The following is a 14494-nucleotide window of genomic DNA, read 5'->3' as shown; positions in this document are numbered from 1 at the left end:
GGGGCACCAGTGTTGAGGATGATCGTGGAGGAGGTGTTGTTGCCTATCCTTACTGATTGTGGTATGTGGGTTAGGAAGTTCAGGATCCAGTCGCAGAGGGAGGTGCCGAGGCCCAGGCCATGGAGTTTGGAGATGAGTTTCATAGGAATAATTCCTTACTTCGTGCATCTGTGGCCCATCTGCTACTGGCCATTGCCAAGTTGCCTTGGCTCCAAGGAGGATGCATTTCAGCCCAACTACAGGTTAACTACAAGTTGAAACTTATCACTGCCCGTCCCTAACTACATATGCTCTTGTCTTTCTGGTTGAGCAGTCTTTTCTCAAATTTGACCTCCAACTTCTTGGGTTTCTCTAGATGGCAGGAGTTTGTTCCTGCACAGGAATACACAGCTGCTGTGTTGCTGCTCTGTTGCTGAAATTTTATCATGTAACTTTGACCAGTTTACAGCCCATCCCCCACTCTGCTGTTTCCTGCTGTGATTGCTCTACTGGTTCCACTGGTTTTTCAGCTTCAGACAGAATGTGGTTCCCGATAGAGATTCACTCTCTTGAGCTGAAGCACATTCCTCCACATCTTCTGGACTTTTTGGTAACGTCCACCTTTGCTTTCTTCTTTTCCTGCTCTGTAACTAATTCTGCACCCCTCCCGGACCTTTGTGCTAATAGAAATTTCTCCATCAGTTAACTCCGATATTTTTCTCTTCAAATAGCTTCTGGTCTTCACTCACTTGCCACTTCTATTTCTGAGCCCGGATGACAGCTCATTGGTGCTCCATGCCAACACCACCCAGCCTACTCATCCAGCTTTATCCCACCACAAAACCTTTGACTTTAACTCTCAACTCCCACTTATCATCTCCTCTCTATTCCTGGTTTACTATCAAAACATTCATATCATAAACATTGTTCTGTAACCAGGCCTAAATAACTTGTCTCTTCTCCCCATCAATGCACATTTTGGAAACAGGCCATTCATTTTTATTCCTTTTTTCTAGTCATTTCCTGTCATCCTGCCTCCTTTCATTTCTTTCTTGTCTGGCACTCTGCCCTATCCTTACCCAACTCTTCAATATTCCTTGCATTTCCTACTTTCATGCTGTGTCCCAGGCTTGGTTCTTTCTTGATTGGCTGACAACTTTCCTCCGTGCCTCTCTTGTCATCCTTCAAAGGATACATCAATGGACTCATTGCTGCCACCTAATGCGCAGGATCCGCAACTGACTGATGCTTCCTGCCCAGTGCGCTTGTTGAGGGATAATCTTGTAAAACTCAACTCATCCCTCCCAGTGTTGACCCTGTGGCTCTGTTAATGGATCAGCTCTCCCTGCAGTATGTAACTGTGAACAAGGCTAGTGCCATGAGCTCCTTTTGGATGATTGCATCAATATCATGGCATTGACAGAAACCTAGCTGGGTGAATCAACCTCCCGAACAGAAGCTGCCACCTCCCCTGCTCCATCCCCACCTGGCTATACCTTTCACCAGTCACCCTGCCCAGATGTTTGCTTTTTTAAACTAAATCATACCTTCATCTCTTCCCCGCTCTTTGGAGAACTGCTCCATTTTTAAGCATCTCACCTTTTTCCACCTCTCTTATGTCTCATTGACAATCCTCATTACCTATCACCCAACCAAGCATCATGAAACGTTCTCACCAAGATATCCTTGCTACTTTCTTCCCTCAGCCTCTGCAGTGAGCGAGTTCTTGTTCTCAGTGATTTCGGCCTTTGTGCTCTTTCGCCTATGAGTTCCTATCCTCCCTAATCTCTCCTCCCCCTCATGTAAATTCCTCAATGGATAATCATGACCATCCCCCGCACCATGCTATTTCACATGGCCTCACTATTCACATTGTATCAATCATAGTTAAAGCTATCTCTGACCTCTTCCTTATATTGTTCTACACCCACGTTCTCCTTCCCTTTCCCAACTGTACTTCCTTCTGTGCCTAAACCAGAAATAAACTTTGACCCGATTCACTTACAGCTGCGCTTCCAAAAGTCCGACTGACTCTGATCATCCTTTCAACATGACATTCCCGCAACTCCAATACACTCCAATACACTCAACCTCACCCTCATCTCAACCTTTAATGCCCTAATCCCGATGAAGGACATTACTCTCAACCTAACGGTTTCCTAGGCATGGTTCTCATTTCCACTCTGAATGCAGACTTCATCTTGTAGCATCATTCTGGAATGAAAAGATAAGCCCCAGCTTCTATTCTTAATTAGAAACCATCTAATTAAACCCTCATTCCTGTCTCCTCCAGCTTCAACTGCAATAGTCAGTGCGAGAAGCTCCTTGTGACTGAGATTTCTTTTTAATTCATTCGTGGGGCATGGACATCACTGGCTGGCCGGCATTTATTGCCCACCCCTAGTTGCCCTTGTGAAGGTGGTGGTGAGCTGCCATCTTGAATCGCTGCAGTCCATGTTCTGTGGGTCGACCCACAATGCCATTAAGAAGGGAATTCCAGGATTTTGACCCAGTGACAGTGAAGAAACAGTGATATATTTCCAAGTCAGGATGGTGAGTGGCTTGGAGGGGAACTTGCAGGTGCTGGTGATTGAATTCACTCACCTGGCATATCTATTTCCAAGCTTGGACAATAGTTTGTTGATGCTGCATGTCCGCACCCCGGCCTCCGTACACCAGATTTATCTCACCACAAGATCATTTTAACTCTGGATTCCCACCTATCATCTCCTCTCTATTCCTGGTTTACACCTAAAACAATCATACCCACAAGATTGATTAACTATGTCTGTTGCTCTCCTCCCTTTCACAAGCCCATTGCATTAAATAATTTCCTCTACTGCACACCCCTCCCCCAGCCTTAACCCTGAAATCCTGTCTTTCTTCAGTTTCTCCCCTATCTCTCCTTATGCTCTCTCATTCACTCACCTTGTCCATGAGAGCCACCTCCTGTTCTCTCGCTCCTGTCCCCACTGAACTGCTAACTATCCAACTTCTGTTCCTTGTCCCATATTAGAGTAGTATTAACTTTTCTCTCTATTCAGGTACTGTTCCTTTGAATCTTCCATCATCACCCATCTCCTCGAAGAAACAACCCTTGACACCCCCCCTGAATTGTTGCTAAATATTGCCCCATCTCCAACCTCCCTTTCCTTTCCAAAGTCCTTCAACGTGATTTTGCCTCCTAAATCCACGGTCACTTTTCTTGGCACTCAATTTTTGTATCCATTATCACCCAGCCGACTGGGACGATAATCACAGAATAAATAGAATAATAGAATCCCTACAGTGCAGAAGGAGGCCATTCAGCCCATTGCGTTTGCACCAACCACAATCCCACCCAGGCCCTATTCCCGTAACTCCACAAATTTACCCTGCTAATCCCCTGACACTAAGGGGCAATCCAATCCACCCAACCTGCACATTTTTGGACTCAGAGAAAACCAGAGCACCCGGAGGAAATCCACGCAGACTCGGGGAGAACGTGCAAACTCCACACAGACAGTGACCCAAGCCGGGAATCGAACCCGGGTCCCTGGCACTGTGAGGAAACAGTGCTAACCACTGTGCCACCCATATTTGATCCTGAAGTGTGTTTCTGACCACAAATCACTAGGCCATCTATTTCTACCTCTGCAACATCACCTGACTCCACCATGCATCAGCTCTCCTGCTCCTGAACCTTCATCTATGCCATTTTTTCCTCTAGACTTGACTATTCCAATGCCTTTCTGGCCAGTCTTCCACATCTGTAAACTTGAGGTCATCCAAAACTGTAAGAAGTCTCACAACACCAGGTTAAAGTCCAACAGGTTTATTTGGAATCACGAGCTTTCGGAATGCTGCCCTTTAATCAGGTCAGTGACTCACCTGATCATCGAATCATAGAATCCTACAGTGCAGAAAGAGGCCATTCGGCCCATCGAGTCTGCACCAACCACAATCCCACCCAGGCCCTGTCCCCATATCCCTACATATTTACCCACTAATCCCTCTAACCTATGCATCCTGGGACACTAAGGAGCACTTTAGAATAGCCAATCAACCTAGCCCGCACATCTTTGGACTGTGGGAGGAAACCGGAGCACCCGGAGGAAACCCACGCAGACACAGGGAGAATGTGCAAACTCCACACAGAAAGTGACCCGAGCCGGGATTCGAACCCAGGTCCCTGGAGCTGTGAAGCAGCAGTGCTAACAACTGTGCTACCGTGCCCCTGATGAAGGGGCAGCATTCCGAAAGCTCGTGCTACCAAATAAACCTGTTGGACTTTAACCTGGTGTTGTGAGACTTCTTACTGTGCCCACCCCAGTCCAACGCCAGCATCTCCACATCGAAAACTGTTGGCTGTATCCTAACTCACACCAAGTCCTACTTACCCATCATACCTGTGTTTGCTGAGCTCCATTGGCTCCGAGTTAAGCAACATCTCAATTTTAAAATTCCCATTCTTGTTTTCAAATTGCTCCATGGCCTCACCCAACCCCTCCCTTTCTTCGTAATCTCTTTCAGCCCCATATTCCTCCGAGATATCGGTGCTACTCCAATTCTGGCTTCTTGAGTATCGCCAGATGAATTAATCTGCCATTGATCGCTGTGCCTTCAGCTCCTGAGACAATCTCGGAGATAATCTCCACTAAATCTCTCCTCGTTGTCTCGCTTTCCTCCTATCAGGCACTCCTTAAAACCTACATCTTTTGCCAAGCTTTTAGTTATCAACAACCTACCATCTCCTCATGTGTTGAGTGTCACATTTTGTTTGACAGTTCTCCTGTGAAATACCACAGGATGTTTCACTACATTAAAGGAGCTATGTAAATGCAATTCATTATTGTTCTTCTTTCGATGCTGAATAAGTAATTTAGAAATATGATATATATCCTGGAATGAACAATAATTTTCATCCAGAGGTGTCACATTGGCACTGCTGTCTCACAGCGCTAGGGACCCAGGTTTGATTCCGGCCTTGGGTAACTGCCTGTGTGGAGTTTGCATGTTCTCCCCGTGTCTGCGTAGGTTTCCTCTGGGTGCTCCAGTTTCCTCCCACAGTCCAAAACAAATGTGCAGGTGAGGTGGATTGGCCATGCTAAATTGCCCCTTAGTGTCCAAGGATTAGGGGATTAGTGGGGTTAATGTGTGGGATTAAGGGAATGGTGCAGGTGTTCGGGTGGACCTGGGTAAGATGCTCTGTAGAGACTTGGTGCAAACCTTAAGGGCCGAATGGTCTCCTTCTGCACTGTTGGGATTCAGTGGTTCAATGATTTCTACATTAGCTACTGAACTGCCCATTACATAAATAAAATGAACAATTTATTAATTACAAAGAGAATGCAATTATGTTCCACAAGAAAATCAGCTGCAATGATTCTATAAAAGCAATATAGAAATAAATCTATAGCAAAAGCTTACACTTATATCACATATTTAATGTAGAAAAATGTCCAAAGGCATTACACAATGACACAAGCAGATATAAATGAATGCCAAGAGAAAGGAAGAGATATTAGGAGGGGGCAACCAAAATGTTTGATCAAAGAGATGGATTGTAAAGAGGGTCTGAGGGCCAGGTTTAGAGAGGGAATTTCTGACTGTGGGATCTCGGCATCTCAAAGCATGGGCTGCAATGGCAAGACACTATTAATGGAGGAACAACAGGCTTGAGTAAAAGGACTGAGAGTTCCATGGCATTGTTACAGAAAAAGAGGGAAAGAGGTGAGGTTATGAAGAGATTCAAAAGTGACATTGAGAATTTTAAAATTGCTTGGTTGGAGTTCAGCAGGGTATCGGGTGGTGGCTGATTGGGACCCGGAGCAGGAAGGAATGAGGACAACTGAGTTTGGATTAGCTGAGGTTTACAGATGAGGAAAGGTTGACCAGGAAAGTTTGAGGATGACAGAGGCATGGATGAGAGCGACAGCAGTAATTGAGCTGTGTTAGGGGCGGATATATCCGGTTTAACAGAGGTGAATTAAATTGTCAATGTGATGGAGAACACAGAGGCTGGAAATTTCTGGCTGTTCTTGCCGGCGGGATCTTCTGGTCCCGCTGACGGCGAACCCTCACCACAGGTTTCCCAGCGTCGGGGACGGGGGGGGGCGGTTGCATAAAACAGGAAATCCCGCTGACAGTGGCAGGATCAGGGAATTATGCCACCGGCCAATGGAGGGTTGCCGCTGCTGGCTCGAAACACGCCGCAGGTGTGTGTGGGAAATCCTGCTGATAGCCTTGAAAGCACAGCTTTGGAGCAGATTGGGTGCTGATGTTGCAAACAGTCTAGTCCACCTACATCAATGACTGGAGACGATAGAGTCAGTGGCAAACGTATGATATTTAATGAAGGGTGCAATAGCTGCTACTTTTTGATTATTTAGCTGGAGAAAGTTTAATCTAATCCAGATTTTGAATATTGAGTAAGCAATTTGACCAAGTAGAGGCAGTGGAGGAGTTGGGGATGTTAGTGGAGAGGTGAAGGTGGGTGTCATCAGCATGCACAAGGAAGCTGTCTCCATGACGTGGAATGATGGGTGTGAATTTCCTCGAGGCCAGCAGTGCAAAGCGAGCCTTTAGTGAGTTGGGTGGTCCGTTTTTCACAGCGCCTGATTCTCTTTGAGCAATAGAACAAACCCTTTTTGGCAACTCGTTTCCCAGTTTCACTGTCACTTTGTTTGAACTGAAATTAAAAATCTTGGCAATAAATGAAAAACCGGCTGCCAATCCATTGCAAGCCTCCAAGAGACAATGTAAGGATGGAAAAGGGACAGAGGATTGATCCCAGGGAGTCGGGGCGGCAGAAAGTTGAGACGTCATTGTTGAAGATGTTCTGTCCAGTAGGTGATGTAACAAACCCATTGGAGCACGGGGCCTTGCACCATTTATTTTCAAAACAGCTAATTTAATCCCATTACTTGCAAATAAATGTACACAAAAAAGATTCACATTTTTATATCTGCAAGTTCCAATTAAAAGTAATGGACCATAAGTTATGTTGCTGTTTCAGATCTGCAATTTGAAGTTATTTTAATGTTGTCCAGGCCATGGGGGTGCGATTCCCCAATCCCGCTGCGCTGCAAAAGGCCGGGAGACTCCAGCAGAGGCTGTTTTGCGGGCTCCCTGCTGGGTGCCAAGGTCTCTGCGCGTCTCCCAGCGCCGGATTTCTGGCACCATCTGCTCTATGCCAGAAACCGGCGCAGAGCTGAATAATTTATGCAAAAGCACATTGTAATTCTATTTAAATATCACCCTCTTCCTCCCCCCCCCCCCCCCTCCCCCCCCTCCTCCCCCACCTGGCCAGGAGTATTTCACACCAGCGGGGTTGAGTATAGCTTCCACCTTGCAGGGAGCCGGCAGTCCGACCTGCTGAAGTGAAGAGAAGGCAATCGAGGCTCCCCAGAGGGGCGGGCGCTGGGGGAGCTGCCCCCTGGACATTGCCTCTTTGGCAATGCCAGCCTTGGCCCAGGGACATTTTGGCACTGCCCACCGGGCATGGGGCAGTGCCAAGAGGCCTAATTGAGGTGGGGCCTAATTGGGGAACAAAGAACAATACAGCACAGGAACAGGCCCTTCGGCCCTCCAAGCCCGCGCCGCTCCCTGGTCCAAACTAGACCATTCTTTTGTACCCCTCCATTCCCACTCCGTTCATGTGGCTATCTAGATAAGTCTTAAACGTTCCCAGTGTGTCCGCCTCCACCACCTTGCCCGGCAGCGCATTCCAGGCCTCACCACCCTCTGTGTAAAATACATCCTTCTGATATCCGTGTTAATCCTCCCCCCCTCACCTTGAACCTATGACCCCTCGTGAACGTCACCACCGACCTGGGAAAAAGCTTCCCACCGTTCACCCTATCTATGCCTTTTATAATTTTATACACCTCTATTCGGTCACCCCTCATCCTCCGTCTTTCCAGTGAGAACAACCCCAGTTTACCCAATCTCTCCTCATAACTAAGCTCTTCCATACCAGGCAACATGCTGGTAAACCTCCTGTGCACTCTCTCTAAAGCCTCCACGTCCTTCTGGTAGTGTGGCGACCAGAACTGGGCGCAGTATTCCAAATGCGGCCGAACCAACGTTCTATACAACTGCAACATCAGACCCCAACTTTTATACTCTATGCGAGTGTGATTTACTCCAGTTTTTATCAGAATTTGACACTTAGAATTTTTTCGGGAGAATCGCCCCCGTGGTCTTTCCAGGCAGATTAACTTCCATATAGGTTAATTTCTTCCCAACGAGAAGCTAAAATTAGCGACCCCAAACTTGTTAATTGTATTTTGTAAATCATTTTTACTGGCTTGATAAAAAATAATTTATGAAACTAGTAGGCTGGAATTTTACTGTTCCACCCGCAATGGGAAATGGAGCGGATGGGGGGGATGGACCATGGAATGGTCCGTTGACCTTGGGCTGGATTTTACGGTTTTGGGATGAGCAAACTGTAAAATCCCGCTGTTATGGTGAAATTAAAGTGATGGACACAAAATGGTTATCTGGCACACAAAATGGACTCTGGGAAGGGACATTAAGAGGCACAGACAGTTACACAGAGTTAAAACCTGCAGTATTTGAATTGCTGCAGGAAACTGGTCAGAGCTTGAGGCACTTTAGATAAGAGCAGACCCAGAACAATGAGTTTGATAATAAGGTCAGCCACTGATGGGGACATAAATGCATAAATGTAACAAGATCAGCCACTGAATGTATATATCGAAACCAGTCATTGACAGAGGACATAACTGCATGAATGCATCCATTCTATGAACAATGATATGTTAACTGTCCATGTCCGTACCTGTCTGCTTGTAACGATGTGTTAACGGTCCACGTCCGTATCTGTCTACTCAACTTGTAACGATGTGTTAACGGTCCACGTCCGTATCTGTCTACTCAACTTGTAACGATGTGTTAACGGTCCACGTCCGTATCTGTCTACTCAACTTGTAATGATGTGTTAACGGCTAATGTCCGTACTGCCTACTGTCTAAAAGGTATAAAGATGGTCAACTACCATTGTGTAGTTGAGAAGGGAGCTGCCAAGTACTGCGGAGTACCAGTGCTTTCTCCCAAAGCTTTGTCCGAAATAAAACTGTTTTGTTGAACCTCCAAGTCTGACTCCAAAGTGGTAAATTTCCCACAACACCGCCCATAGAGCCTAATGAATAGCAAACAAGTTGCAACACAGTAAAAAGTTCAAATCAATTATATATTCTGCAAAACAAAGATATGGCTAGTATTGATACTGACTCTCAGAGACAGGAGATAAAGCAAGCTGCTGTTAACGGTTTGTTGTGTTAGATGTATTGTGGGAACTGGCAAGCGAATCGATAATGTGCCCTGGAAGACAATGGTGTCTTAGATTTTTTTCCAGAATAAGTCTTTAAATCACCATACTGTGTGTTTCAGGGATTTGCAACTGGATTTATATTTGCATTCTCTGCTGACAAAGTGTGTTTTGTTTCAGGATATTAAATACGACCTTATTTGAAAGTTGGGAGATTGTTGGTCCGTATCCATCATGGTGGATCTTCAACTTGCTTTTGTTGTTGCTTCAGCTTTTGCATAGCTTCTGGTCATATCTCATCATAAGGATCACTTGCAGAGCTATTGCTAAAGGAAAGGTATGTTCTCCTTAACACAATCACAAAATACTGTGGATGCTGCAAATCTCTTCCACCTGTGAAGTGACTATACGTTGCAATATATTTTTCCCTGGTAGTCAATAAAATTACCACCTCTATAACTCAAGTTACTTCCAGTCATCTGAAAGCTAATTTATGCAGTTATATCTGTATAGTGGAACAAAATCTGACTCTGCTGCACGAATGCATTGGAACCTTTGCAAATAGCAGCATTGCAACTGATTTGATTTGACTTGATTTATTCTTGTCACATGTATTGGTATACAGCTGAAAAATATTGTTTCTTACGCACTATATAGACAAAACATACCATTCATAGAGTACATAGGGGAGAAGAAAAGGATAGGATGCAGGATATAGTATTGCAGTTACAGATAGGGTGAAGAGAAAGATCAGCTTAATATCTGCTAAGTCCATTTCAAAGTCTGATGATAGCAGGGAAGAAGCTATTCTTGAGTCAGTTGGTACCTGATCTCAGACATTTGTATCTTTTTCCCAACGGAAGAAGGTGGAAGAGAGTATGTCCGGGGTGCGTGGGGTCCTTGATTATGCTGCCTGCTTTTCCGAGGCAGCAGGAAGTGTAGACAGAGTCAATGGATGGGAGGCTGGTTTGTGTGATGGATTGGGCTACGTTCAGAATCCTTTGTAGTTTCTTGCGGTTTTGATCAGAGCAGGAGCCATACCAAGCTGTGATACATCCGGAAAGGATGCTTTCTATGATAATTTTCAAGTCTATAGTCAGGGGGTACTAGCAGGGTAAATAAGTGGAGTTACGGAGATAGGGCCTGGGTGGTATTGTGGTTGGTGCAGATTTGATGGGCCAAATGGCCTCCTTCTGCACTGTAGGGATTCTATGATTCTATAAAATCAAAAGTACCACTGCAGCACTAGCCAGTCAGGTTACCCAAAGGAATTCCAGCAACTAAATAGAGATGGGGGCAGTGGATTAAGTTGCTAGATCATTTCTACGGTATTGCTTGTGAGCCAGGAGGAGCCAGAGTTCTTGCCTCCAGACTCTCTGGCAAATCATTTTCCGACCACAGCCTCTGCCATGGTTCGCCAATTCCCAGTCTTTACCTTCCTAACTCCAAGCTCCTCCTACCAAGGACAAATCTATTTGGACCAGTGTGGAAAATCCCCAACAGTCTCCACTGTGGCTCTCTCCCATTGGTCTCTGCTCCTGGCAGCTGGCCAGTCTGTCAATTTGGCCGGCAGCTGAGCGGGAGGTGGCATAAAATCATAACATTGAAATCCTGTTGTTAAATTTGGCAGCACACCCACATTCCTGGGCATCACCCCATCTCGCACTGCTGCAACCAGACTCCCCCTCTGTTGCCCTGCGAAAAATCGGGGCCATTTTTTCCCCAGAGGCAATGTAGTTCCCTTTCACCCAAAACCTCTTCCCTCGGTGATGTTCTTTTGTTTGAAAGGAATTCTGAGCTGTAAACAGTGCTAAATTAAAATCTTTTTGCTCAAATATTTGCCATCCTGGTTCTCTGGCATCGTGAATCTTTTTTTTAACAGCCGGGTAAAGTTTCTGTTTTTAAATATGATCCCTGGCTCAGTGTGCAGCTGCACACAGTGTACTAATGAGATAGCCCAGCTGTTCATTCTGGGTCTTGGTAATGTTAGAGAAAGATCACATCACTAAGTAGACTAACAAGAACAAAACAGAGAGATTGCTCAGACAAGTAATTAAAGTTCTAGTGGCACTAATTGTAATTTGTAACTCCTTCACATTTCCAAAATTGTTGACAGCACACAACTAAATGTTGCGAATAACTTGTACTTGTGTTCATTCTACATATTATTTGCAGATTAAAATTAGAAAGAGATTGACTGACAACATGCTGTAGTTCTGCTCAACTGTTCGTCCACAACAAAGAGAAGAGCCTCATACATTTGTTTGGAGTCTTTAACAAACAAATAAATGAAGGCACTTCACCGGGATGTAATCAGACAAAGTAAACCTTGGTCAAGGAGCTTGGCTTTAAGGAGTGTCTTAATGGAGTGGAGATGCCAGCGTTAGAACATAGAACATAGAACATTACAGCGCAGTACAGGCCCTTCGGCCCTCGATGTTGCGCCGACCAGTGGTACCAATCTAAAGCCCCTCTAATCTACACAATTCCAATATCATCCATATGTTTATCCAATAACCACTTGAACGCTCTCAACGTTGACGAGTCCACCACTGCTGCAGGCAGGGCATTCCACGCCCTTACTACTCTCTGAGTAAAGAACCTACCTCTAACATCTGTCCTATATCTCTCACCCCCCAATTTAAAGCTATGTTCCCTCGTGCTAGCCAACACCATCCGAGGATGGTGGACTGTGGAAGGACTGGGCTGGGCACAGTAAGAAGTCTCGCAACACCAGGCTAAAGTCCAACAGGTTTATTTGGAATCACGAGCTTTCGGAGCGCAGGAGCAGCGCTCCGAAAGCTCGTGATTCCAAATAAACCTGTTGGACTTTAACCTGGTGCGGTGAGACTTCTTACTGTGTCTTAATGGAGGAGAGGGAGGTGTTGAAGTAGAGGAGTTGAGGGACTGTGGGGCCTACATAACTGAAATTGTAGCCACCAGCAGTGGGAAGGATGAGGCAAGGTTATACAAGAGTCCACTTAGAGTCTTGAGTTGCAAAACCAAGGCAGGTAGATGCCATTAAGATACATATCAGCCGTGATTTAATTGAATGGCAATCCTTGTTACTTTTTCCTATCTACAATATGGCAGAGCTGAAGAGAAGTCATAGCACACAACATGGAAATTATGAGCTTGGTTTTACAGGATGCATGACCCTGGCTAAAATGTTGGAGCGGGGAAAGCCCAGTCACAAACTTGATGCTTCCCCAACCTTTTGTAAAATTTCAGACAAGTCGTAGGCGGGCGGGTAGGTGGTGAGAAGGCCACACGCTGGCAGGGAAGCAGACAATCCAGTCTAATTTGTACATTAGTAGTCAGTATTGTTACTGTAGCTCATTAACTTTGAACATAACTGGAACAGCAGGATGTCATGTCGTACCATGCTTTCTCTTACTTTGCTTGTTTAATCTCTTCCTGGTGCAAACTCGAAAGGCTGGCAAGTGGAATCCTTTGCATGTAAGTTACACTGGTTATCACTCGACAAATGGATTTCCTAACTATTAGAGTAACTCTTTCACTCCATCCCCATAATCCTTGATGTGATCTCTCTTACTGCTCCCCCAGATGCCACATTTCATCTTAAATGTGACTCATTCTTTGCATGCTAAATATATTCATTTCAAGATTAAGTCGCCAACATGGAGCTGTTCTGAGTACGAAGGTTACAGGTGACCCTGCACTGACAGCAATGTCACAATTAAAAGCTCTGCTTTGCTGCAGTTTGGATTTTAATTGCTTCTTTAATTGCTCACGCAGCCTCTGCAGGAAAGATGTTGGGAGCCGCAGGATATTTTTAGCAAGCCTTGTCCAAATTGCTGAAATGTTTCAGCCTGGTGAGGATCTGGGTACTTTGGAATGTAAAAAAAACACAGTGAATGCTGAAGATCACAGAATCTATTCAAGAAATTGATTGAAAGACAGAATTGGTCAACCAATACTCCCAGGATCAAATAATTTTGAAAGGATCATATCTGAAACATTAATGATGGCGCCCTGTTATACATTTCCAATATTATCCAGCTGGAACTTTGTTCTTTTTATTTTTCATATAACATTTGAAGGACAGCCTATTTTAGTTTCATCAAGGTCTTTTAAATTTTTATAAAGGCTTGTTCAGAAACTGAAGAATAATTTTTTGATTAGACAAAAGCAATTACAGGAGCAGTAGCAATGTCTGATTTGGAGAAAAGATGAACGGAGTCATGTAATCAGCCTGCCTAGTGGAATAATGATACATCCATTTTATGCCCAACTCAATTTTAATTTCCACCAACTTCAACGGAAGGCCTTGCAAGGCGGGTGAGATTAAAGCTCACCCGTAAGAGATGCTAAGGTATATTTTGTTCTGCCTTGCTACTTTTATTAAATATTCAACCTGAAAAGGACAAAGAGCATTATTAATGAATTTTAGGCACCCCCATGACAGACCTTTGTTCATTATTTAACAGAGGAAATTAAAATAAAAAAGATGAACACCTGCATTATTAGCAGATGGCACAGTGGTTAGCACTGCTGCCTCACAGCATCAAGGACTCGGGTTCAATTCTGGCCTTGGGTGATTGTGTGGAGTTTGTACGTTCTCCCTGTGTCTGCGTGAGTTTCCTCTGGGTGCTCCGGTTTCCTTCCACAGTCCAAAAATGTGTACATTAGATGGATTAGCCAGGCAAATGTGTGGGGTTACAGGGGTAGGGCCTGGGTAAAATACTCCATCAGAGATTCGGTGCAGATTCGATGGGCTGAATAGCCTCTTCTGCACTGTAGGAATTCTATTACTAACAGAGGGACATCATTCAAAAGCATTAAGCATTCTTCTGCGAGTATCATTCTAACCTGTGGTTTTTTTGGATCTCATTTATTCATTTGTAGCCTGAGATCCAGACTGAGATTCTACTGATGAGAGATAATCGTGAATTTGCACTGTCAAATCACAAATTCTGAAAGCTTGTACAACAAATTCTATCAAAATGCTTTTTGTTCAGAAGATCAGCCGCAAGCTGAATTTTCCTGGCCCATTGGTGATTGGCTGGGTGGCAGAAGGGCTGGCAAAATGGGAGGAGGAGGTATTGAGGGGAGGAGGGGGCATGACATATGGCCAATGACGGGCAGGTTGCTGTCTTAGCCTGGGTGCCAATTACGAGCCACTCCAGGGATCTTTGCCCCTGTCAGAAGGGAAAACTGTTAGCTAAATCACAATGGCCTCTTAACAAGTTCCAGAGGCAGTTTCTGTCCTCTCTT

At 44.9% G+C, this 14494-nt stretch overlaps 1 protein-coding gene across 3 annotated transcripts in view; it reads left to right on the top strand.

The window, feature by feature from the left end:
- cers6 (ceramide synthase 6) overlaps positions 1 to 14494 on the top strand; it is a 291866-nt gene that overhangs the window by 276094 nt on the left and 1278 nt on the right. For 2 of the 3 annotated variants that reach the window (XM_078228207.1, XM_078228208.1), the window contains one exon: positions 9437 to 9593. In XM_078228207.1, coding sequence (XP_078084333.1) covers positions 9437 to 9593 — 157 coding nt within the window. Of the gene's footprint in view, positions 1 to 9436; positions 9594 to 12691; positions 12716 to 14494 lie in introns of all 3 variants that reach the window. The other variant, XM_078228206.1, reaches the window with a different exon arrangement.

The sequence above is a fragment of the Mustelus asterias genome, chromosome 14 (assembly GCF_964213995.1).
Source record: "Mustelus asterias chromosome 14, sMusAst1.hap1.1, whole genome shotgun sequence".
Lineage (NCBI taxonomy): Eukaryota > Metazoa > Chordata > Chondrichthyes > Carcharhiniformes > Triakidae > Mustelus > Mustelus asterias.
This window is presented reverse-complemented; position numbering and strand designations above follow the sequence as displayed.